Source organism: Zootoca vivipara, chromosome 8 (assembly GCF_963506605.1).
Source record: "Zootoca vivipara chromosome 8, rZooViv1.1, whole genome shotgun sequence".
Classification (NCBI taxonomy): Eukaryota; Metazoa; Chordata; class Lepidosauria; order Squamata; family Lacertidae; genus Zootoca; species Zootoca vivipara.
In genome coordinates, this window is record NC_083283.1 from 32,479,224 (window position 1) to 32,506,704 (window position 27,481).

At 42.1% G+C, this 27,481-nt stretch overlaps 1 protein-coding gene across 2 annotated transcripts in view; it reads right to left on the reverse strand.

The window, feature by feature from the left end:
* Positions 1-21,191: 21,191 nt before the first annotated feature.
* The window catches only part of XKR9 (XK related 9), a 34,088-nt gene continuing 27,798 nt past the window's right edge, over positions 21,192-27,481 (reverse strand). For both annotated transcript variants that reach the window (XM_060277754.1, XM_035126018.2), the window contains exons 3-4: positions 25,078-25,301; positions 21,192-23,183 (exon numbers count right to left, since the gene is read on the reverse strand). In XM_060277754.1, coding sequence (XP_060133737.1) covers positions 22,486-23,183; positions 25,078-25,301 — 922 coding nt within the window. In that variant the 3' untranslated portion in view covers positions 21,192-22,485. The remainder of the gene's footprint in view (positions 23,184-25,077; positions 25,302-27,481) is intronic.

Genomic DNA, 27,481 nt, shown 5'->3' on the forward strand with positions numbered 1-27,481 from the left:
AAAAATGCACAACATTTTAGCCCTTCACACACACACACACCCAAACAGGGCTTTCCTCCTGCCTCAGAAAAGCTCAAAAACTCTGACCTGAACCCCCCCCCAAAAAATGGGCCTTCCTCCTTCCTAAAAAAATCTCAACAACTCTGACCTGAACTCCTAAAAAACGAGGCTTTCCTCCTCCCTAAAAAAAGCTCAACAACTTTGACCTGAACCCCCCAAAAGGGGGTAGATCACTGCCAGTTTTTAACTCTGTGAGTAGATCACAGTCTCTTCAGAGTTGACCGCCTCTGGACTAGATGAAACTCATTGCTCCTTCCAACACTGCAATTCTATGTTGTGGTGGTTGAGATTCTAGTTTCTCCATTATTAGGAAATCCCAAAGTTTAGTGTAACAGTTCTGGATATTCAGAACCAAGGTGTTGTTGCAATGCTAGTCGGCAACTTTTGAGCAGCTGGCAGGCACCAACATGGTCACTGCTGGTCACTACTCCCCACTCAGCACACGCACAATTTCATAGTGTCAGGTTAACAGTCCCTCTGCCTCCTCTACTGTCTTGAGATGCCCTCCAGCAACAGCCCTGCCCTCCACATCATGCAGTAACACAAGCAGGTGTTCAATGAGTCTTTGCATTTAATGTGGTCCCACCACCCCCCCCCTGTAAATAGCAGCCACTGATGTGCTGGGATGATAGCAGGATATCCACAGGATCTCAGCAGGATCACAGCAATAAGGATGGCAGTTTAACCTTTTCCTCCCATGCTTCAGTGCTGATGAAAACTGCTCCTCTGAAGCTGCTGTTTGCACTCGGAGGAAAGCTCCTGTTGGTGCCAGTGGGGTTTTTCCTTCCAATGCAAATAGCAGCTTCAAAAGAGCAATTTTTTGTGGCGGGATTGTAGCCAAGGGAAAAAACTCCCTTTCCAAACTGTTCAGACCCCAGTAATGATCATACCTTGGCTGCTATTTGCTTCTTTAAAAATGCACATTAAATGCAGAGGCACATTTAACGTCTTATCTTGTTTGCCCCTCATTGCCAGACAGACAGTGGTAACCCTGAGCCAACTGTCTCATGGGCCATCCTTGTTCTTAATGCATTGCTAATCAATAACCCACTTAAGACATTTTTTCTATATGAGTGGGAATAATCTTTGCGAAAGGAAACACATGGGCATTAAAATGTTTGAAGGGTGGCATGAACATACTCAAAATAAGGTAAGAGTCACGAAACCTCGCAGAGGAATGTGTGATTAGCACGTGCATTCTGGTGAAAAAAGACAGCCTGTGGCCTGAGCCAAGTTTAAATGGCTGTGTATGTGGTGAGCCTAAACAGGACATGGACATCTGAGCTTGGATTACCAGGGAATGTACGCGAGCAGCAATTATCATCATCACAATGCAACATTTGGACTCCGATCCATGCTTCTTTAGCAACATCAGATAATTTGGAATGCAATGGTCTGTTCTTTTAAAGTAAATTGCTACCCTCGTCATTCCATAGAAAACCTAAAAGCACATGTACAATTCCTGCTGAGGGCTTTGAAAAGGGAAAGGTTGTAGGGAATTGAGACCTGGTTGTCCAGGCCTTTCATTTTGCAAACCTTTTGTGCAACCTCACGAAGGCATCATTCCAATCATGGCGCTTCTGTGGCCTAACAATATCTTACATATATCATTGCTTTATACACCAATAAGCTAGTTCCACTGCATGCAAAAAAAGAAAGAAAAACCCTCTATTTTCAGTCATACTGTTTGCAGGTTGCAGTGTGTGTGTGTGTGTGTGTGTGTGTCAAAATTTCCTAATTTGCCATTTTTCTTCCCAAGAGCAAAAATTGTTTCCCCCCCCCCCAGTGCAAAAATTTGGATCTCATGGGCACAGCGATCGATCTCATATTATTCTTATTTTTACGGGGAAAGCTACGGGTTTAACCCTTGTTTTTCAGTAAAGAGCAAAATATGGCATACAGACAGTGCAAGTTAAGGTACTTCTTTGCCTCCTGACGTGGCAAAATTGTATATGTTCCAATGGCATTATCCGCAAGATAATTTCAGTCTGAAGTGTGATTTTCCATTTCAGCCGCCATTTCACTGCAAACTGTATTTGTTTTTAGAGCACCCGAGCCTGTCACAACGTTGATGAACCTTCCTTGAAGTGGTGGTTATTTATAGTCAACTAGACAGAACACTAGTCTGATCCAGTCTGTTAATTTTCATGTGTTTGTTATCTGTCCCTTAAACACTGGAAAACAAACCTCATTCACAGCATTATTGTCTATATAACATGGCTCATTTGGTATGGTACTCCTTCGTTGGCTTTATTCGGGTACTTAAAGATCAAAAGGGATCTGATCCAGTGCTTGTCCCGTCAAGCTAGGATTTAGGCTGATGTTCTCTGAATTTAGCTCCTTATAATAATAAGTACATTGTTAAAAACACTGCACGGTGCCTGCTGCCTGCATTTTCAAATTTAGGTTAATTGAACGTGAGCATGGGTTCGAATGAACAATTAGACCAAATGATAAACAACAACAAAAAAGCAGGGTGAATGCAACCTGTCTTGTCAAGGTCACTGCAGAAAGCACTAAATAATAACCTGCTGCTAAAAAGCTGACGTGGTTTGCTCGACTTGGCATATTGCAAAGAAAGCTCGGAATGCACATAGTGATGTTTGACCTTTAGGATGGCGTAGTGCATGTATATAAAATGCTGAGTTAGAAAACTGTCAGATAAAATATAGAGATGAGATAATAGTCAGAAAGATAATGTTAAATGGGTTCCCAGTATGCTAAAACTATCAGGTTTCTTTGAAGTGGCATGTGACCTCACTAGGGTATCAGTTTCTTTTGTGCTCACTGGTGTTTGTTTTGAGGATGAGGACATGAGATGCACGCAGGACTAGTGCCATCTGCTGGCAGTCTCCTGAAGGACAGGAGCACAGCCTGACCGTTGCTTTGCATTTTCGAGGGTGGTGCATTTATCTATGAATGCTGGGCTGTTCTGTATCAGAATCTTTGTTTTCCGCATCCTGTTCATCCTTTAGATGAAATGTGGAATTCATTTTCGAGGCAGAGGGGGAAGAAGACCACATATGCTACAGGGCCGAGCTTCTTTGTTTTCATTTTGTGTAAGGGTTGTAAAAACCATGTAACGTCAAAGGGGCATAAAATCAACACTTCATATTGCCACATAGTACAAGCCTGTGAGTGGAATGGGGTTGCATGAGAGCCCAAGTATGCGTCTCACACCAATATGTGTAATGAACTCGCAGTGGTTGCTTTTTCTAAAGTAAAATTAGCTACGGTAATAGTGATTTGAAGTGTAGAACTTGCAGGGAAATCTTACACTTTCCCTACCTGATGCGTCGCCACCCCGAAACCACCTCAAAATCCATTTCCTTTCCCTGAAGAAGTACTAGTCCAAACAAGCTATATGAATAGTATTTTGATTGTTAACAAAAACATTCAAATTATATATAATAAGAATAATCAAATATATATGCAGCAAAAAACAAAACCCAACCATTTTAAATGATCATTGCAAAACTAAGTTAGTTAGTGTGTTCTCATTTGATATTAATTCAGTTGCAGATAATCAATAGCTATTGACAGCAATATATCGGTGGGGAAAGTTTTAATGCAGGATCATAAACATCAACAAAAAATCAGGATTGCCTGTTCCACTGGCAACTTCAATGTGACAAGTTGCTTATTTCACTCCAGATAGATTTCATATATTTTTGTACAGAACTAAAGTATAGCCAGACTTTAGTAGCCAGCAACAAACATTTATGCTGAAGGTTGTTGGTTTTTGGAGGTTGTGTGCAGGGCTTTTTTTCAGCCAGAACTCACCAGAACTCAGTTCCAGCACCTCTCAGGTAGGCACCATTGCCACTGGAAGAGAAAAGTGTTCATGGTGAGTTCTGGCACCTCTTTTTCTTGAAAAAAAGCACTCTTGTGTGAGTGTTTCACAGGCAGTAGCACTCTTATATTTCTCCTTCTCCTCCTTCTGGTAGGAAAAGTATTCATCCAGCCTGGTGTGTCAGTCATAGAATACTTCTGGGAGACTAGGGGAATCCCAGACAGAAGATGTCTACTCTTGCCGTAGACTGTTTACAGTATGGGTGGTCACCTGCCTGAAGTGCCAGCACCTCCTTGCAAACTGAATAAAAGTGGGCAGGAGGCAAGGAGGTTCATTCACTGGGGGAAGTAAAGGAAGGGCAGTCTCCAGATGATGTGTTGAAGGTAATTAGTAAGTGGGGTAATAAGAATAAGAATAACAGGCTTAAGAAACAACAACACTAATATATATAAAAATTCCTTCCAGTAGCACCTTAGAGACCAACTAAGTTTGTCATAGGTATGAGCTTTCGTGTGCAAGAAGTGTGCATGCACACGAAAGCTCATACCTATGACAAACTTAGTTGGTCTCTAAAGTGCTACTGGAAGGAATTTTTTTCTTTTTTGTTTCAACTACGTCAGACCAACACAGCTACCTACCTGTAACTAGTATTAATATATATATATTAATACTATATATATTAATATATATTAGTCCTTTTTTGTGACAGTACTCACTGATAAGGATCCACCCACGAGGGCAGCGATACCTGCGGCGAGTGCCCCACAGGAGCGGGGCCGCCCACAGCAAGCATCCCGGGGGCGGCACCACCCATTGCCAGCATCTCAGGGGGGGAGCGGTGAGCACGGGGATGGCGACGCCCACAGGGAGGCGCCACCTGCGGCGATGTCGCCCCCCTCAGGTATGACACCATCTTCCTACGCCACTGAGGCTATGAGTTTAATCTGCTGCTCTGCAGGAGATGCAGCATGCTGTGGAAAGGAGGTGTTGTTCTTATTAACAGTAAGGCTGGTTGTAGTTTCTGCTCTGGGTCTTCCTTTAAAGCTAGGCCTCCGCTTACTGTATCAATTCTCTAGCATAGGAAAATAAGGTAAATGCCATTCCTCTGTTCTTTTCTTGGGTGACCTTAAAGGTCAGCTGGTCTGGAGCCTCCGTGGATTCAGAAATGTGGCGCGGCTAATTCCAGTCTCACTCAGGGTGCCAACTCCTACTGCTTTTCCTGAGAAAATGTCATGTGGCCCAATGGTAAATGGCTATGTCTTAGTCGTAGAGCATTTGCTTTATATACAGATGGTCCCAGGTTCAATCTCCAGTATCTCCAAGACTGGGAATGTCCCGTGCCTGAAACCGTCCAGCGTTGCTGCCAACCAGACTACCAATCAACTCAGGTTGATGGACCAATGGGTTGACTTGGGGGTACAGCTGCTTCCTATGTTCCCATGCTAACTACATCTAGGTGGGATAGCACTCTTTGTGCACAATAAGAGGCCCCTCACCTGTCTTCTCTCTTTCCATTGCAGCTACTATTGTACTGGATCTAAATTTAGGCCTACATTGCCAATAAAATGAGCTTTGCATCCATTGATATACATCTTAATAACAGGACCACAATTGGGAGGGGGGAGCAATCCCGATCATGATTTATATAACATTTTGCTGTTCTCATCACATACGGATGGTTGGCAGTGAAATAAAAATGTTAACCACAGAACATTTGATTCAAGCCAAAGTTGGACTGTAGCTCTCTGGGAAATGAATTTGCTGCTGAATTTCTTTCTTTTTTTTTAAGTTGCCTTAACTCAGTCTTTCCTTTTATCACTGCAAGGTTTCGAGCAGTTTGTCATAAACCCAGACACGAGGTTCTTGGATGTCTGGCTATCTAGTCTGTGCATCAAGCCACACACAGTGATGGGTGCATACCCTCATGTGGACTTTTTTGGCAAATTCCATCATTGTTATTCCAGGCACAATTTGTGTATGGAAAAACACAAATGCGGAGATTTATATATCCAGGAAATTAACATCATCTTGTTGTTGGCTTGGTATAAACAGCTTAGCTGCAGAAGAAGATGCAAAGTTGGTGAAGAAAACAGGCTCAGGTCTTGACATTTTTCCCCACCCAGGTGGCATGTACACTAGTCCAATCGACATCGTCTAGCGGATTCAGGCGGATGTAGGGCCCACCAACCTCAGCTGGCCTCCAGCCTCCAGCTGCCTGCCTGCCTTGGTAGAGCATCCAGGGTCTCGCAGTGGCTGTCAGCTTCTTCCTCCTTAGTCTCAGTGTTGCCTCTTGTAGAACCCAGCAGGGGAAACGATGGGGACACAACTAGAATTAGTTGGCTATGCATGTCATGGACTCTAGCTCCACCTGTCATTGGCTCTCTGGGTATATTGCAGTTATTGTGTATATGACCTTAAGGCAATTGGAACAATTGGGCCAAATTGGGCCCCACGTGCCGCTCCTAAGGGCCCCCACACACACCAGGGCAATCTAGATGGATTTTACTTATATCTATAAGATTTTGCAGACTTTGGCTGTGAACTGGGGCCCTACCAAAAAATAATAATCAAGTTGTGCCCCACTGCTTAGCTAGCCCTGAGTCTCATAGTTGCTGGGCCTGAGTTGCCCTGCCCTTTTAGGGTTGGGTTTGCAATTTTGGGAGAGGGGAGACTGCCCTCTGGGGAGCAGGAGGGCTGGCGAGGCCCCCTAGATTTAGAGGCCCTAGGCTTCAGCCTACTTATCCTATACATAAATTCAGCACTGGGTCAAGGGGGTGGCTGCCCCTCTGCCACCGCCGTCACTGCAGCATCAACATCCCAAACGTGTACTGTAGAATTTAATTATTTATTTAGCCACACCCCCACCCCACCCCCACCGACCAGATTGGTTGACCCAAGAAGTGACACAGCAGGGGACTCCCTAATGGCGCGGGGGGGCTTGCCACGCCCCTCATGCAGAGGGGAGAGCTCGTGACGAGCCTGCGAAAAGGAAATGGCTTTGGTGGGCAGGCGCTTGGGAGCCGCAAGAGATTGCTTTTTCAAAATTGCCTAGGGGGCCGTTTGAAACCAGCCCAGGGGGCACAAGTGGCCCCCGGGCTGGACTTTGGACATGCCTGCTGTATGGCATAGATTTCCCATGGTCTTGCATCTCATAGGGGTTCTACACTAGTAGAGCTGCAGACAGTACGCCTCCAGTTCATGGAAGATGATGGAGAGAAAATGCTCGTCCTTGCTCTCCCAGGCAGCCTGCCCTACTTACTCATGAGTATACTGCTTGAGTGTCCTTCTTGAGCTGAGATGTGAGCCTGGGCCACTGGAGTGGGACTACGGGACTGCCTGGTCCCTCCTACCTTTGCAATTCTGCAAATTTCCAGGAAAGCAATTTTTAAAAACCAAAAGAAGCAACACCAGAAAAATAGAATATTGACCAAATGTAGAAACCAATGCCTGTGCCTTCAGTTGTCCAAAATAAAGCACCAGATTGGGGCTTTCAACACGTAGGTCCAGAGCTACATTTTGCTACTCAGGCCTTTCTCCATTTCCTCTCAGGGAGCCCATTCATCATCGATGCTGACATATCTCTGGCCCCAACTGCAGCTGCCAGAGAGTTTTTGTCATTTTATAATAAATCTAATAGGAGTTGCATATGACACGCGATGAGGAATGAAGAGCCTTCGCTGCTTGAAAATGAGTAGCTGCGAGTGCCAGAATGACATGCAGAAGCAGAAGGGGATGGAGGCACAGAGAGTTTCCAAGTTCCACGTAAGGAAATGTGCTGATTTTTCCACTTAACAAACACAGAGTCCAAAGTATTTCCCCCTTTTAACTTCAATGCAGCTGATGCTGCCAAGAAATTGGGGCAGCAGAATGCTCCTAGGAGAAGACACCCGGGCCAGAGAGCACATACTCAACAACTCCTGGACTTATGGGGCAGCCCCAGCTCCACTTTTCCTGGGGTTGATTAAGACCTGTGTGCCCTGAGCGAAGGCAGAAGAGGAGAAGCCCAACCCTGTCGTCTGTTCCTGAAGTCAGCACGGGAATATTTTATACCGTTTGTTTGTGTTAATATTTTAAATTATGCTGATATTACATTGGTATTTCACTCCAGCTACCGGTAAACTGAATAAAATTCATTCAGATGTACAATTTAAGCGTTGGAAGTTCCCAGCTATAAGTGCACCTTTGTCACATATGCAGTGGGATTGTCAGACGGCTTATGATTTTGGGAGGAAAATAGTCAGAACTATAGTGAAAATGATAGGTTGCAAATTAAGATACCTTTCAGTGCTAGTCTTAGTTAGGGATGTAAGAAAGCAGTAATTTCTGTTCCAAATTGTCTTCATCTCTCGTCAGTGCTGTTTCCATTCTGCTGCAGTTCAGATTCCACTGAATATTACATTATTCTTCTCGCTGTCAATTTACAGGTAATAGAATTATGTTAGTTACAAATTTAATATAATTAATGGTGTCATTATTCCCACACCATACATTTAAGTGAAGAGGGCATGCAATTTAAATGGGGTGAGTGGGGTGTCATTAGTTACATATCTTTGCAGACTAAATACAATCAATCAATATTTGCCGGATTGATTTCCATTCTGGGCATGGGACAAATATGCAAATATTGGCAATTTCCATTTCCATTTTTGTTGAAATTCTCTTGTCTTGCTTAATGTGATTTAGGAAAACACGTGTAACAACTCGAACTTCTTAATGCCAATTATGTTAATAGCAGATCTATCCATAAGGGAGTGGTTACTGAAACGTCTAGAGATGGCAGAGATGGACAAATGGAGATGGGAAATTTTGGATTGATTAGTTTATAGAGAAATGGACTTGTTTTATCAATTACTGGAATGTAATTATGCCAATGTAAGGCTCTTGAAAGACATATATTTTTGTAAACAATGGTTTATTTGCAAATGGCTATTTGCCAATTGGATTAATTAAAAAAATCACAAACTGCTTTGGCAGAAAGGAGGTATGTAAATGCAACAAGTAAATTAGTACAGTACTTGAATTTCTATTTTGCTGACTGTTTATCTCCGTCTTATAGCATTGTACAGTGTATTCATTCATGTTTGTAATATTGCCTCCTTTGCTAATAAAATTTTACAAGCAACTTTTTTGTAGAGGAACACAAAACAAGGCTGTTTCTTATGCTTTTAAAAAATATATATATCCTGAAATAAATATTCCATCAAAGAGACTTTTGTTTCACAGTGGCAAGTCTCAAGTGACTTGAATGATATCATGTTCAAAACCTGGAGTATGATCCATTTTTACAGTAGATTTACTCTATCACAGTTACTAATCAGATTAGTACTGCTTTCATTCTGACAAGCTTTTAAAAGTTGGGAGTAATTAAGGAAGTTGCATATAACAGCAAAGGAGCATGTGATGTTGAGTTTTGCTTTTCCGGGGAACTACCTTTGCTAGCTGCTTCATCCCTGAAAACAGCTTTCAAGTGAAGAATTAATTGCTTGTGGATAGGCAGAGCCTCTAAGAGAAACATGGGGGTCTGATTCCCATTATTACTACTACTATTATTTATTACATGTGCATATCATCCAAAGATCACAGGGTGGTTCACAACATAAAAATACAAAATGAAAACACAAAATGCATAATAAAACCAGAACAAAAACAAACCAATAATCCCCCTCCCATAAATACATTTAAACGGCCATAGAATTAGTGGCAGACCTTGACATCTCATATTTCAGTGGCACCCTGTACGATGCCAAAATCTGGTGCCACTCCTCTGTCCCCTTTTGTTGGACGTCACTGTGGTGTCTGCTGAAGCTTCCCAGAAGCTCCACACCCGGTGCGAACAAAACGGTCTCGCTGCCCTAGATCTACTGTACCTTTGACAGAATGTTCAATCAGCCCAAGGCCTGCTTATAGAGAAACCACATTCCCATGAGAAAACAATTCCTGAATGGCAGCAGTACCAGAGCAAGGGTGTGCATCTTTCCTCCCAGGAAGCAATGGCACAGGCCTAAGCCCTCCTCAGGTGTGCAGATTCTGGATGAATTTAACGCATGAGAGTGGACTGTGGGGACAAGAACTCCAGATCTGCTCCCATGTGCTGTGCAAGAGGCAGAAACAGTGACAAACTTTAAACACCACCTAAAAAACCATCTATTTAAGAAGGTATTCCCGGACGAGGGGCGTAGCAAGGGGGAGCCCGCTCCCAGATCCATCTTTAGGGGGGCAGCATGAGCAGCAGCAGCAGCACCCCACTATGTAGCGTGCATGTGCAGCATTGCTACGTAGCGACGCATGCATCGTACGTAGAGACACGTGTGTCGTATGTAGTGACGCCTACGTCGTACGTAGCAATACTGCATATGTGCGCAACGTAGCGGCGCCCCACCCCCAGGTGCGTGTCTTGTTTGCCGCTCCGGGTGCCCCAGCAGCTTACTATGCCAGTGTCTCAGACTCACAAGATTCATTGCATTGCTCTATTATTTATTGATATTTAACTGAATGTTTTATTAATGGCTTCTCTGATTTTTACTGATGTGTTTCTTGGTATTTTTGGTTTTAAATGTTGTATATAGCTACAGCTTTCTTTTTCTTTATTATCTTACTGTGTTTTATGTAAACCACTTCAGGATTTTGCATATTAAGCTGTATATATATTAATATTATTGACGATGGTGCATTTCAAAATGTCCACTGGGCTAATACAGTTCTCAATGCCCAGTTTAAAACATTAAATCATAGAATCACAGAGCTGGAAGGGACTGCAAGGGTCATCTAATCCAACTCCTTGCAATGCAGGAATGTCAACCACATCATACATGACAGATGGTCATCCAACCTCTGATTGAAAACCTCCAGTGGAGAAGAGTCCACCAACTTTCAAGGGAGTCCATTTCGCTGTTGAACAGCTCTTTCTTTCAGAGAGTTCTTCCTGGTGTTTAGTTGGAATGGGAGCAGAGGCAGCTAACTCCCCTTACCCCAGAGAATGTATTCCAAAAATCTAGGAGCCCTACTGGAAAAGGTCCCGGTATTTTCCTTCATCCTCAATCAAGATAAGGAAAACAGTTTCCAATGAAGCAAATGAGAGGGGTATTTTACCTTTGCAAATTGCAATTTCCCCCCGCCCCACAACTCAATCCAAATCAGCATCATAGTGGCAGTCAAAAAGTTAAAGGCGCCCCACAAAAAAGTCTTCATCCAGATTAAGGGCCCTGAAGTAGCAATTTGCCCTTTTTAAAATAAATCAAATATCACTGCACAGATACATAGCTAATGTATCCTCTCCTTTAGCCCTCATTCATTTCAGTAGGCATTTGTCTAAAAACAGAAATCTGAAACTGATGATTTCCTAATGCATACTTCTTGTCATACAAATTCTGATCAGAGTTCTTATTTTAGGCATGCGTGTGCAAGCAAGAGATTTCCAGTAAGTGTTTGGTTACAACTAAATTTTTAGTCATCTTTTTGGCAAGGAGCACTTATTTACAATAACAAGGCTTCTTTGATGTTCTGGTCATTGCTAACCACTCAATAAATGAATAAATCATTGTTTCGCCCCTTCCATGCACCAAGCCTTTTTTTAAAAGGGGGGAAATGGGGAATTTAATGTTACAAGAAATCTCTGTCAGCATGTTAGTTTCATCAATATGGATATAGACAGATATTCATAGGAACCAGTTTTCATAATAAATCCAGCTCGGTCAATAATGAATAACATCTATTTTCCCTTTGAAGTCAATTACTGTGTGGGTTTTTAAAAAAAATATATTTTCATAATGGTTCCTCCCCCTCCCCAATTTCATAGATGGCGATAGTCATCTGGCATCCTCAAAGACTGGAAACGAGCCTTGAACCCAGGTTTCACCACTCCCATACCTGATGCACGCTCTTATGGTTGATAGAAGCCTGTTGCCTTTAGTTTATAGGATTATAATTTATTTATTTATTTATTTATAAATACCCGCCCATCTGGCTGGGTTTCCCCAGCCACTCTGGGCGGCTTCCAACAGAAAAATTAAAATACAATAATTTATTAAACATTAAAAGCTTCCCTAAATAAGGCTGCCTTCAGATGTCCTCTAAAAGTCTGGTAGTTGTTTTTCTCTTTGACATCTGGTGGGAGGGCGTTCCACAGGGCGGGTGCCACTAGCGAGAAGGCCCTCTGCCTGGTTCCCTGTAACTTGGCTTCTCGCAGCGAGGGAACCACCAGAAGGCCCTCGGCACTGGACCTCAGTGTCCGGGCAGAACGATGGAGGTGGAGGCGCTCCTTCAGTTATACTGGACTGAGGCCGTTTAGGGCTTTAAAGGTCAGCACCAACACTTTGAATTGTGCTCGGAAACGTACTGGGAGCCAATGTAGGTCTTTCAGGACCGGTGTTATGTGGTCTCGGTGACCGCTCCCAGTCACCAGTCTAGCTGCCGCATTCTGGATTAGTTGTAGTTTCTGGGTCACCTTCAAAGGTAGCCCCTCATAGAGCGCATTGCAGTAGTCCAAGCGAGAGATAACTAGAGCATGCACCACTCTGGCGAGACAGTCCGCGGGCAAGTAGGGTCTCAGCCTGCGTACCAGATGGGGCTGATAAACAGAATTGTAGAGTTGTAAGGGACTACAAGGGTCGTCTAGTCCAGCCCCCTGCAATGCAAGAATCTTTTGCCCAACGCAGGGATCGAACACATGGCCCTGAACTTAAGAGTCTCCTGCTCTTACACTTGACTTGCTGATAGGCTACACTCTGTTGCGAATGTTCATTTAGCAGAAAGTTCAAATGAGACTCTTGAGTGATTCTGTAGATATTTGACAACGCTCTACCCTCTTGCCCAGGCATCCCCAAACTTCAGCCCTCCAGATGTTTTGGACTACAATTCCCATCATCCCTGACCACTGGTGCTGTTAGCTAGCGATCATGGGAGTTGTAGGCCAAAACATCTGGAGGGCTGCAGTTTGGGGACGCCTGCTCTTGCCATTGTCTCAAAGCAAGCAAGCAATGTGGTACCCAGCAGATGTTGCAGGTCTCCAGCTCCCATTGTCCCTGACCAATGGCCATGTTGGCTGGGGCTGATAGGAATTGTTAAGCAACATCTGAAGAACATCATGTTGGCTACCTCTGTATGGGGTGCATAAGCAAGAATGTCAAGAAGCTCTTTCTCCAGGACACTCCTAGGCAATAAGCTGGAAAGGGTTCTATGTTCAACTCTTGCGCTGCATTGGTTTCTGAAAGTTACGCTGCTCAACGGGGAATTGCACAATGAGGGAGGCTAGAATTGCGAGCATTGCAAGAGCATCCCTGATCTCTGAAATGAAAGCAATGGATAAAATTATCATTTCATAAAAGCTGCATTGTTTTGATGATTCCATTTAATTTTGAGCCTAAATTGGAGAGGCTGTGCTTACCTTTTATAACAGAGAACTAGCTGTTTTCAGGTTCGTTATGTAACAGATGTTAATTCTTTTTATTAAAAGAATAAACTGCTAAAATGCATGAAACTGCATGCATTAAAAGAGAATCGGCTAGACATGGCGGTTGTGATTAATCTTGAATTGTTTCGTAGATAGATGAAAAAGGGACTTGGGAGACATTTAGGTAAAGGACAGGAAAATTTGTAGTTGAATGTCTTAATAAAGAAAGGCCCTGAAAAATGATTATATGTAATCACATGATATTATGACGACAGCTGATCTGAAAAGCTAAATGATTTTGATTGGTTCAGGATGATGACATTGGGCTGTAACTGGAAGAGACAGGAAATGATTTTTGTTTACTGTTGGTCACCAAAGCTACGCAGAAAGGCTGACAAGTGGCCAATCTTAGTGGAGACAGCCTACAGGTTGCACACACCAGCTCTGAGCAATTCTGTTTTGCATAGCTACTAAAAACACAACAGTCCTGAAGAAGTCACATTCCCTTTTAAAGAAAGCTTTTGGAGATGGTTCCGTATGTTCAGAACTGTATTTGCGTAAACTGAACTCTTTTCATTGCCTGCTTAAAACATTTTTGTTTTCGGCAAGCCTCTGCAGACACGTAGATGTTGATATTTTTAATCTATTCTATTGTTAATTTTAATAATTTTTTAAATGTTTTTATTAGTAACTGCGATATTTCTTGTAAACCACTTAAAGGTTTTCTCACAATCAAGCAGTGTATACGTTTTGTTAAATAAATAATAAGCTTTTGACATGTACCACAAAGAATTTCTTTCTGCTTTTAAATAAACAGAGGGTAACCATAACAGCAAAAATGTGTCTACATTCACACACAAACAAAGCTGTATTCTTAGGGCCAAAAACATTGTGAAGTGGGACAGCCATGACACAACTTTTCAAATATATTTTAAAGTTCCTCCAATTTTGATTGAAAACACAGGGGTTTTTTTTAAAACAAGCAAGAGTGCCATCTATCAGAGTGCCAGGATAAATGACAGAATGGCCTTGCTCTGGCAAGTAAATGAGGTTTGCTTGTGACAGAACAGCATAGAAGAAATCAGAGAATGAGAGAAATGATCAAGCAGAGGCTGAATACGTCTTTCCTGTTCTTTGATGGGGTTCCAGCTTCCTGCTAGCAATTTAAATTGTAACACTTCTTTACAAAATTGCTTGCATTTCTCATTGAACAGCTAAAGTTTGCATTTCAGCTGGCTGAAGATCTTTAGCTCAATACGCTTTACTAGCTGCAGGCAGAAGTTTGAGTTATTCCCAGATGAGTATGCATGGGATTGCAGAATGCTGATCCTAATTAATTGGGCATGATCCACAGCAAGAGCCTTTTTTCTGGTGGGAAGATGAGAGGCTTCCAAGGCCACTTTGCATCCACCCCTAGGGGCCGCCTGTGCAAGTCCTATCAAAAGTGTCAGATATGATCACTTTAATAAAAACTTATTTTATTTTATTTTTATTTTTTTAAAATATATGATTACCTTCCAAAACAGGTTCTGCGTTGGCATATCAAGATACATAGGAAACACAAATAGCCTTTGTATTCAGCAAATAAATGATATCAATCATTATAACAAAGGACTTGACAAAGCATGCAATCTGAAGCACACCTATTCAACATAAGATTCCACTGACTTCAGTGATATTTATTTAGGACTGGATGAAATGCACACACATCATAGAAGGGGACCAGTACATAACAGCAATTCTATATTGCTTCATTGAATGGTCTAATCATGAAAACCAGACATTTCCTCTCAGTATTCGTGAGTGTTTTACTAACTGCTCTTATTTTAAGTGAATAAATGCACTTAGCAGAAAATGCAATAGATACAAAACATCGCACTGCTGCATATGCTCAAACCAATGCCATATATTCTGGCTGCAGGTTTGAAAAGGCCAACCCAAACAATGTTCTACATGTTATTCGGGGAGTTGTTTTTCACACACTGTGCCCCAACTGACTGTTCTGCCCAGTGTTATATAACGATTCGAGCAAGCATGAAAGTGAGGTCAATTCCAGTAGCAGTCCGGGTAAACATTAATGTTGCAATAGGGAACAAGCGAGGTTGACCTTATGGCAGCGTCTTCTCTGTAAATGTCAATAACTGGTTTGTATACATCCAGTTAAATGTTTAGTTTGCTTTGGAAATAATAATTCTCCTGCAGTCTAGATGAATCCTCTTCTAGGGCCCCATATCACAACTCCAGACCAGGGCCAGAAATACTGCATCTCATTAACAAGATCTAACCAGAACTGCAAATAAATGGAGAACAGTTTGATCTAATCCTCATCTGAATTATGTCCTCCTCCACCCCTTCAGGCTGCTAATCCAGGTTTTAGAACACTGTGGTGGAGAAGGGCTGTAGCTCGGGGTAGAGCCCCAGGTTCAATCCCCAGCAACTGCAGGTAGGACTGGGAGAAATCCCTGTCTGAAACCCTTGAGAGCCTGTTAGGTATAATTGCCTAATTGTACCTTGAAATGGAGAATAACTCTGGATGTGTCTTGCTAAATGCCACTGAAGCTAAGTGAGGCTCTCTGGGTGCCTAATAGGTTCATAATTAACTAAGAATGTGTCTCTGCTAGCTTTCCCCTGGTGTTTAACTTAGATCACATGGGAGGGGTATTCAATTGCAAAACTCCATTTTGTGTGAGCTGGTCTTTGTTCTCAAGCCACTGAATATACAAAGGGTGTGCTAATGATGTCTCTCCTGGAATGCCTCAGGCTGGAATGGAGTCTGTGTGGAGAGAAAGGTTTTCAATTTCTGTTTGAAGTAATTTCATATTTTTTAAGGTGCTAAACCCGTGCTTGGACAAGTACATGATTTTACGCAACTGTATGAATGCACCATTATTGTTGAAAGTCTGTTTTGGAACAAGTTCTGTTAGAAAAGCTTTGGAACCATGTTTTTGATCTGGACAATTTTATTTCAGGAAGAGTCAGCTTTTATTCATCCTATTGCTTCCATATGTGCAATATTAATAACTGCAATAGAGTTGCTGCCAATCAGTGTAGACAAGGTTGTGCTAGATGGATCAATGGTCTGTCTCATTTTAAGGCAGCTTCCTATGTTCCTGTGTGATAGCAGAGTAGTCAGAAAGCAATGCAAGTTAGGGGCTGTACTAATTACTTATTTAGCTACATTTATATCCTGCCTTTCCTCCAAGGACCTCAAGGCAGTGTACATGGTTCTCCTCCCATCCACCCCCCATTCATTTTTTCCTCACAACAACTCTGTGAGCTGGTTGGAGAGGCAGAGTGGTAGTGACTGGCCCAAGGTCATCAGGGAACTTTATAGCCAAGTGGGGATTTGAACATGGATCTTCCCGGTCCTCCTGTTCATGCATACATCTCTTCACCAACACAAAATGCATTAGGGTCTAGATCACTGGAAGTCAGTTCCTTCCTTCCTGGCTATCAAAACTATTTTCTAAGAGAAGATGCTGACCTGACAGTTTACAAACTCCTTCAGCAGGAGTTTTTCAGAAGTGTTCAAGGAAGCTCTAGAGCAGACCAAGGATGGGGGAGCTTTGGTCCTCCAGATGTTGGACTCCAACTCCCATCAGCCCCAATGATCTGGGATGATGGGAATTGTAGTCCATGGAGATGCCTCGCCACTTCTCTAGGCATACATAGAACATCTTGCCTCTTGGGCTAAGATTGAATTATCTACAAAGTTGTTCCATTTCTGGTATTAAAGTGATATTTCTGTTATTTCAGTACAGGCTTGTAACCATAGCTGCCAAGTTATCCCTTTTTTTAAGGGATTTTCCCTTATGCTGAATAGGCTTCCTCGCGAGAAAAGGGAAAACTTGGCAGCTATGCTTGTAACAGAGATGATGTTTGGTCCAAGCCCAGGGAAGGAGCTTCATTTCTAAACAGGTGCTCCTTTCACTGCAACACATTATCAATAGTCTTGCGCAAAAACTGTAGCTAACCAGTAACATAAAAAAAAATGTCAGCCACTTAGTTCTAAATAGAAATATTAGCAGTTCCTTGCAAACAATGGGATATGCATCTATTTAAATAAACTCAGTAATTAAGGTGAAATCTCCTTCCAGTTAATTACATTTATCCTTTATGTTTTATGTTCCTACTTACCTACAGATTGCTCAGTAAATAATTTATGTTGAAAAGATAGATTTCTATTTTCATGCCAGAATGGAGGATGGGGGGGGGGGAGGCACCCTGGATTTTCAGTATAAGTCTTGGAGAGAGGGGGAGAGATACATATAGTATCAGTAACTAACATACAGCAGAACTCAACACTCCAAAGGTTGAAAGTGAACTTTAGTCCTCCAGTGATCACCCTCGAGTACTTTGTCTTCATAAATTCCCCCCTTTTATAGAGTGTTTTTGATGGCAGACAATTCTTTGCTGAAAGTTAAGTGCTCTTTTATATGAACATATAAAGCAGGCTTTGGTTTGAATGAGTACATTATTTTGACAAATGTTTATTGGAAAGCCAATTACAGCTTCATAAATCAGGACTCTCTGTGCCACATCAGGCAAGCTCGCCAGTGCCACCAGATGCCGCAGATGAGACCAGCAGAGTAATTAAAATAATTTGGTGGGATCCTGCCCCCTCATCCACACCACTGACAGTAGTCAAAACAGGATGAAATTGTTTATTATCTTTCATTTAACTTATTAAAATACTTGTTGCAAGATGTCATGGCCATACTGGGGAAGGGGGGGTGGGATGTGGCGGGTAACATTTGCTTTCAATTTGCAGTTAGATTAAAATGACAAGGTCAAGCACAATCCACGGTCTGACTGGCAGCTGGATTTTAAGGACTGCCCAGAATAGAAAGCGGAAGTGTGCGTGAGCATCTGTAATAGATTGAAATCCAAAGAGGAGGCCTTTACCATTTTATTTTCGAGGTGGCCATTTTTGATTTGAAATATCGCCCTTAATGATATGCACATTTGCATGTTCTGCTTGACCTCAGATACACTGGTACCGATTTAGACACATTCAGTTGACACGAGAAGGCTTAAGCACATCTGAGTCATTCGAGTTTTATAGCCTGAGGGTTTATTCTAGGCAATGTTTACAGGAAACACTATCATTACATTTTGCTGTAATTCTGTTGTTACTCGTTCCTGTTTCTTACAAAGAAGCCCTCATGTGGTGAAATCAAGATATAACATGACGGAAGGACTGTCCTGCAAGATGGATGGAGAGAGAGACTGAAATCATGCATACATTTTTAAGTACAGTACTTTAATCAACGTTTAGGAATCTCCACTGCAACAGTTAATGAGTGTTGCTACTATTTCCCACTTCTCCATGAAACTGATTAGGTAAAAAGGTTGTCATTGTCACAGCTGCTGGTTGTACCTGAGCTGCTGACGTGTTAAAGAAGAAAACAATTGCACCAGTGAGTTTCTCTTACCTGTATAAGCTTCATGGAAGAACAAAGAGTGAAGAGAACAGTCATACTGTGGAAGGCCAGATTTGTAGAAAATGAAGAGGAATTTGATAAGGGGGCCATGCCAGTCAATAACAACAATTGCAAACAGGGAGATGGTGTTATAGGAAAAGCTGCAGAGAAATGATGAGTGGAAAATAAAAATGTGCTTCGGACAGACCACAGCTGTTCAGAGGTAGCAGAAAGTGCAAGAAGGTTATGAAGCAGTTGCAACGCCACCTTTCGACGCCACTATTAATGGATTTAAAAGCCTGATACAAGACTATTTTGAGCTGCATTACTATTTTTCACATAAACACAAGAATAGGAGAGAGGTTCAATGGTGCATTATGTGGCATGTGTGAAAAAAGATAGACACATCTTTATAAATGTTGTGCTGGGGACAGTTCACTCTAAAACTTCCATTCTCTTTGAAATAAGGCCAGCAAATATGGTGCCTTCTATATGTTGTTGGACCCTGACCTTTGCCAGGTTGGCTGGGGCTGTTGGAAGGTGCAGTACAACATGTGGAGGACACAAAGTGGGCTGCTCCTGCTCTAAAACCTACCACCGGCTGTTGTTAGATGCCAATAGTATTACTGAGGTCATTTCCACACAAAGCACTTTGCAGGCAATTGGCACCTGAAGCAGAAAACTAGTAAAGTTAAAGGGACGCCTGACCAGTAGGTCCAGTCATGACCGACTATGGGGTTGCGGCACTCATCTCGCATTATTGGCCGAGGGAGCCGGCGTACAGCTTCCCGGTCATGTGGCCAGCATGACAAAGCTGCTTCTGGCAAACCAGAGCAGCGCACAGAAACGCCTTTTATCTTCCCCCTATTTATCTACTTGCACTTTGATATGCTTTCAAACTGCTAGGTTGGCAGGAGCTGGGACCGAGCAACGAGAGCTCACCCCACTGCAGGGATTCGAACCGCCGACCTTCTGATCAGCAAGCCCTAAACTCTGTGGTTTAACCCACAGCGCCACCTGCGTCCCAGGAAGCAGAAAACTAATCACCCACTAACCACAAGCTCCTGGCGGCAGCAGTCCCTGGCTGCACAGGCACAGAACATTTGAAGCATAACTTAACACAAATAATCCTAGCTTACCCCTCACAGAGCTACAGTTCCCTGCACCATAAACAAACTACAGTTCCCAGGATTATTTGGGGAAGTTATACACTTTAAAGTATGCAGACTTAGTCCCTGCCTAGCATAAACAGCATAGAGACCGAGCTACTCTTGTATAACAACAGTTATGGTAGCTCTTAATCCTTCCAACAAGAAGTACCACCTTAAGAGATACTTCCTGATTTTGTGGTTCTGTCATGAATCAAAACAATATGTGGAGCAGCCCTTTGGATTCTGCCTTCACAAAGAGCTTCCTGGTCAAGCTATATAAAACATTCCCCTTTTTTTTGTACAACATACCGTTCATAGCACCTGTGGCTTTTTCTTTGCAGTGGGGTGAAAGTCAAACATATCACATGTAAGCATGTGAATTCCATTTGCTGAACTAACGTAGCCTTTCGTCAGTTTCACATGCTTATAAGATGCATTTCAAAGGAATTGCAGAGAAATGTATCTTGAGTGGGACATTTCCCTGTAAAGAGTATATAGAAAATCACCCCAAAATAACAAAACAGAAAACACATAAAATAAAATCTAGTTACAGGTACCTGCTGCAAGACAGACCCAAAAAAGAAAATAACAGAACACCACTAGTCATCACATACAGCTCCCAAGTTAAAACAGTACAACGCATCATCAGAGATCTACAGCCTCTCCTGGACAATGACAGCTCCCTTTCTCAAGCTCTGGGAGGAAAACCTTTCATTGCCTACAGACAGCCACCCAATCTTAAACAACTCCTCACCCACAATAATACAACCACCAGACTTAACATGGACACTGGTACCAGAGCCTGCAATAAACCCAGATGCCAACTTTGCTGCCACATACACCCGGACAACATCATTACTGGCCCCAACAACATCCAACATACCATCTCAGGACTATTTAATTGCTCATCTTCTAACATTGTGTATGCCATCAAATGCCAACGGTGCCCTTCAGCTCTCTATATTGGACAAACAGGCCAAACCCTACGCCAAAGGATAAATGGACATAAATCTGACATCAGGAACCATAAGACTGAAAAACCAGTAGGAGAACACTTCAATCTCCCAGGACATTCTATACAAGATCTCAAAGCAGCTGTTTTATTACAGAGAAATTTCAGGAACAGACTGGAAAGGGAAGTTGCTGAATTGGAAATCATTACCAAGCTTAAAACCATGGAAGCACCTGGGATGAATAGAGATATCGGATTCTTATCTCATTATGCATGATCAAGCTTTCTTTAGCACCTCAGCCCAGGACTAATTGCAGCCATCAGCAGCCATTAACACCCATCTACAGGTTTACCACTCCCATCAGCCCATCTCCCATTCCCACCCACCCCCACCACCCTCTGTATATATATAGGGTCTGACACTTCTGTTTCTAGTGTATCTGAAGAAGTGTGCATGCACACGAAAGCTCATACCAAAATATAAACTTAGTTGGTCTTTAAGGTGCTACTGAAGGAATTTTTTTATAAAATAAAATGATATAGATATGAAGGCTCATTATACCATAGCTGAAAATTGCTTTGTACATACAATAATTCCAGCCAGGAAATGCCAGCCTGCCATGAACATGACATTTCACAGAAAAGTCATGTAAGGCTCAAGGTGTTCACATATTCACAGATTAAAACTAGCATCACAAATTACGATGTATTATAAGGGCATAAGAAACCATTGAACATCCTGGATTACTAATGCACTGTCCAGATTATTCTGCATCAGCTGCAATCTTCAGGCAAAACACACTGTAGAAAACATTCCTGCAATCAAGTCTTGGCATTAAAAGGCATGAATGAAGTTGTCAAGACCAAACTGAAAGAAAGGTTGCATTTTCCCCTCCAGATGAAGTCACTGAAAGGATTTAGTTATAGTTCCTACCTGAATGACAAGGAGCAAAGCAAGCCTGCAAGTCTAATGAACTCGGGAGCCTTCCAAATGTATTTTATTGTTCATTCTTGATTTGGGCTCATTATGATATTGGCGTACTAGTTGTATGTGATCACACTTTCAATTCTGCCAAAGTTTCAGGGTCCTTTGTTTCCAATCCGTGCATGTCCTGCAGCTTCCTGCTGAAATCCTCGTAACTTTTCATATGCCACAGTTGTTCTGGGTTATCTTTCAACTGGTGTTGTATTATATGCAAGAGCACTCACCCAGACACAAATAATGTGGAAACATTGGGGAAGCATCATAGAACTACTAATAAAACAGGATGGCCCAGTATAAATCGACCTCCAATGCACTACAACTGCATCAGTGACTTTTTGCACTGAGGGAATCATAGAATCCTAGAGATGGAAGATACCCCAAGGGTAATCTAGTTCACCCCCTTGCAATTCAGGAATCTCAACTAGATCACACATATGAAATGGCCATCCAACCTCTATTTAAAAACCTCCAAGGAAGGAGAGACCACCTGCTCTCGTGGGAGTCTGTTCCACTGTCCAACAGCTCTTACTGTCAGGAAATCATTCCTGATCTTTAGTTGGAATCTCTATTCTTGTAACTTGAAGCCACTGGTTCAGGTCCTAGCCTCCGGAACAGGAGAAAACAAGCTTGCTCCATCCTCCATGTGGCAGCCCTTTAGATATTTGAAGATGGCTATCATATCTTATTAAATAAAAAGAAGCATAGCAGCAGCAACGGATAATTGTCGTGAGATTTATTGCATCAGGAACCCCCTCATTCTACAGTTTTCTGTCCTTTCGCTTCCTGGTCCATCAATTACCTCTTGTGTGTAATAAATTCCTGGTCCATCAACTACATCTTGTGCGTAATAAATTCCTGGTCCATCAACTACATCTTGTGTGTAAAAATTCCTAGGATGAAAAAATGCATAATATGAAATAAGAAAAATAATGCCCAATATTAGGGTGATAACGACCACCATGATTACAGATAACAAATGTATTTTCCCATTAAACACTGATTTGCAGGACATGCAAACACACACTATTGTTGCAGTTATAAACCCCCGAGCAGTATAATAAACAGTCAGAGGTATTTTGGTCTTTTCTCCCTTGACATTAAAAAAGGTAAAAATAAGAATGATTCCCACAATAGTCCTGTAGACAATTTCTGGTCCTTTAGATGTACAAAATGCCGTGTGTTGCTTCAGGACCCAACATATACTCAAAAGCCAAAGAAACACAAGTAGAACAAGAGACGCTATACTTAGTATGGTGACCAGAGCGATGCAGAGTATCCAAGAAGTCAAAGTCAACAGTTTATAGAAAAGATACATTAATTTGGAAAATATCCCTGGAAAGTTCTTTTTCTCAGGCAGGGATTTTCGTAAAGCTATCTGATAGTCCACAGTTGCACAGGAAATGCTGCAGAAAGACGTTGCAATGGTTACATCTAAATAAAAGGAAATAAAAAAGTTGTTAGCCCTGTTAGAAAAAGAAGTGTTTTTTCTATTAAATAATATTCACACAAAAATTGCACAGTACTCTGAACTAGACAGACATGCTCTTAGAATCTATGGAAATTAGATATAGTAACTACGGTACTGGGAAGCTTTGGGGCAAATAACTGGCTGGTGGTGAAGTCATATCAATTCAGCCTGTCCCATCCCATAACTTGTTTTCCCTATGAAAGCTGTCAGATCCCAGAGGAAAGATGTCAACAGAAATCACAAGTAGGATGCAGGTTTTTCCCCAGCCAGTACTTACCTGAACTCAGTTCCGTCATCTCTCAGGTGGGAACCTTTGCCATTATAAAAGAACAAGGGAGGCGTTCATGGAGAGTTCCAGCACCTCCTTTTCTAGAAAAATAGCACTGAGAGGGAGAATATCTCTTCTACGTAGTTCATGAAGGTACAGCTGCCCTGGCAGGTTCTCAGCAGTAGACAAAATGGCCCCTTGGCTCTCTACCCACGGTCCCAACTACTCTGCCTGATTATTCCCTCCCTATTGAATGCACGAAGCCACTTTGGCCTCCAGGCTCATCATGAGGTTTTACTAAAGTCCTCCTTTTTCCTTAGCTCCTTCTTTGAGAGCATCAGAAGAGCACTGCTGGATCAGACCAAAGGCCTATCTCAGGAGTAGGGAACCTTTCTCAGCCTGATGGCAGTCTCGCCTAGTGGGCAACCTTCCAGGGGCCACATACCAGCACTAGGTGGCACAATGGGTGTGACTGTTAACCTTGTGGAATAAGCTAGAAGTCCATCCACCAAAGGGCCAAGAGGGATGCATAGAATCTATGCATCCACATTTCCATCGAAGCAATTATTATAAAAATATTATAGTCCAAAGACACATCCTAGACAGAAGAAGAAGAAGAAGAAGAAGAAGAAGAAGAAGAAGAAGAAGAAGAAGAAGAAGAAGAAGGAGGAGGAGGAGGAGGAGGAGGAGGAGGAGGAGGAGGAGGAGGAGGAGGAGGAGGAGGAGAAGAAGAAGAAGAAGAAGAAGAAGAAGAAGAAGAAGAAGAAGAAGAAGAAGAAGAAGAAGAAGAAGAAGAAGAAGAAGAAGAAGAAGAAGAAGAATGGGAGGAGGAGGAGGAGGAGGAGGAGGAGGAGGAGGAGGAGGAGGAGGAGGAGAAGGAGGAGAAGGAGAAGGAGAAGGAGAAGGAGGAGAAGGAGGAGGAGAAGGAGGAGGAGGAGGAGGAGGAGGAGGAGAAGAAGAAGAAGAAGAAGAAGAAGAAGAAGAAGAAGAAGAAGAAGAAGAAGAAGAAGAAGAAGAAGAAGAAGAAGAAGAAGAAGAAGAAGAAGAATGGGAGGAGGGTTTGAAGGAGGGCCAGGGATTAGTATGGACTAGGAAAGGTGTAACTAAGAGAGTACTGAGGTGTGAAAGGTTTTAAGCTGAGTGGATGGTGGAGGAAGGAAAAGAGAGAAGGAGAGGTACAAGGGAAGACATGAAATAAAGTGGCTAAAGAAAGTAGGACTAGGGGCAGTGGACTAAGAAGCAGAAAACACAGGAAGTAATAAGTGATCAAGAGGTGAAATGGAAGAAATATGGAGACATAGATTTAAAGAAACTCCAACCATGGAGTTGGGTGAATGGGCAACAACATGGCAAAGGTTATTTAATGTGAGTCTAAAGTGATGCACATTGAGACAAATAACAATAATCTAATGTCACATATACATCAAGGGTTGAACAGGTGGTGACTGATCTGTCTTAAGGCACAGAAGGTGTATTTCATATGTACTGAAGCAGTTCTCTGAGCAGTTTAAATGTTTGTGAACATTCTGTGCCATCGCATCTTCCACACACTGTTGGGAGATGGCTTCCATCACCACAAGCAGACTTACACTGACTGGGGGTAGAACTGTCACATGTCATCAGGATGTAGATCTGAAGAATGAGCTGGGGTGTGCTTTCCAGAAATGCCTTAAATAGTCTGAGCATACTTATATCAGTCATTGCACAAATGGCACTCTTGTGAATGGGGCTGGTGCAACCATCAATCAAGCCATCTTCTGAGTTGTTCGTTTTAAATGCTGCCTGGTAGCCACATTTCAGTGCAACCCAGTACCTGCAATGGAGAAAGGCACAGTCGGCCATTTTGTAAGGTTTAGAGCCAAAGTAAACATGATGCAACAGGTGTGGTTAACAATCTCCTGGTGTTTGTTTCTTCAAATGAAAAGCAGCAACGGAGGACCGGAAAGGGAGAGGGTTGCTTAAGTCTGTCTCTTCCAGCCACTCTTCTGCTGCCCTTTGGATTTCACAATGGGAGCGTGAAACACATCATGCCATGTGCACAATTGACTTATCATCCCTTTCCTTCACATTCAGACCCATTCACACAAAGGGAGTGAGGGATACTCAACCTCTAAGAAGCATCTAAATGAAACACAAAATTAGCAGGGAAGTTCTGAAATTTTAAAGAAGAAAAATGTTGCCGTAGTGACAGATCCCACGGAAACTATTGCTCCCCCCTCCCTCTTTCCATTTTATTTTCCCTCTTTTTTCATAATCTCCCCCCCCCCTCCAACTGAATACAAAAATATGGGAGAATGTGGCACTATACATTTAAAGCAGTATCATATCACTTTAAATGGACATGGCTTCCCCCAAAGAATCTTCTGAATCGGAACTTAAGGGTGCTGAGAATCATAGAATTGTAGAGGTGGAAGAGAATGCAATTTGAAACCATACTGGACCCTGCTTAGCTTTTGCAAATGGGCTAGCTGCTTTACTAGAGTTCCTAGGGAATAAGGATTGGTTGTAAAACCACTCTGAGAATTATAGCTCTGGGAGGAGAACAGGAGTCTCAGCACCCTTGACAAACTGCAGTTCCTAGGATTCATTGGAGAAAGCCATGACTGTTTAGAGTGGTAGGATACTGCTTTCAATATATAATGCAGATAGGGCTCATGAGGCACATGCTAAGCTTTTCTCTGCTGACGGCAACTTTATTTCCTATAACAAGAGCACTAGATAGGGCAAATGACTTGCTGAGGACTATAAAAAGCTGTGTCCCCACCCACCCACCCCATGGAAACAAACCCTTATCTGTTTATTTAAAATCATTGACTACTTTCCATTTTAAAGAAAAAATCCAATATAGCTTGCAATAATACTAAAATAACAGTTTTTGGGGGTTTAAAACTTATATCAGAAAATTTTATATTCAGTCCCTGCTTCTATAATCCTATTGGTAACAGCACCTTCCACCTGTGCTTTTCTTTTATATATATATAGTATAGCCACAATCCAGTTACATAACTCCTTCACGAGGGAAGCCCTCCAAGTGATGACAGTTGCGGACCAAAATGACATATATATGTGCAGAGCTTTATCTGTTACAGCCAGCGGTCAAAACCCCATATACCACCACAATCTTCAGATATGCATGTCTGCTTTCAAAAATAAGCCTTGAATTCCTGTGCTATCATTACAAGGAACACCAAAAGTCTTCAATTTCCTTACCTGAGAGTAAACTCCATTGAACTCAATGGGACCTACTTTTGAGCAGGCGTGTTTGTTTGTTTGTTTGTTTGTTTGTTTGTTTGTTTGTTTGTTTGTTTGTTTGTTTTAAGAACCCTATTTATATACCACAATTCACAAAATGGATATCATAGCTATTTACAACAACGATACATAAATCCACATAAAAATTTACAATCAGAGATCAGCTAACTATTATAGAAAGATGTATTCTTAACTGCTTGCATAAGCCTGGAGGAATTGAAATGTTTTCTGTAGACATTTAAAAGTTGTAACAGAAGGCACCTGCTGCTCCATATAAAGAGACGTGCAAATTCTATTGTAATTCTTAGGGCACATGAATTTCTTGTGGTGACATGCATTTCATTGGTAGAAGTTGGAAAATGAGGAGCTAATGCATGCTAATGTTTACTACTGCATTATATCTCAACTCCCACAGCCTTACACTGAATAATGTGTCCTTAAGGGTATGAAGTAATTTCCTATAAAATAAAACATAGACAGAAAACACACTAAACATTTCAGGGGGGATTAATTCATTGCCTCATGAAGAACATTTGCTTCTCAAAATATTTCTATTTTATTTGGGGAGATGCCGTTTTTATTCTCACTATCACAGCACAGCACAGCATACATCGTCTGGCAAGGAACGGGTACATCACTGAAGAAAAGATGTTCGGAATTTGCCAAACTCAGAGAAACACTCTTGATTGAAATCTACAAACATATTTTTTTTAAGTTCTGAAAATGCTTTTTTTTAAAAAA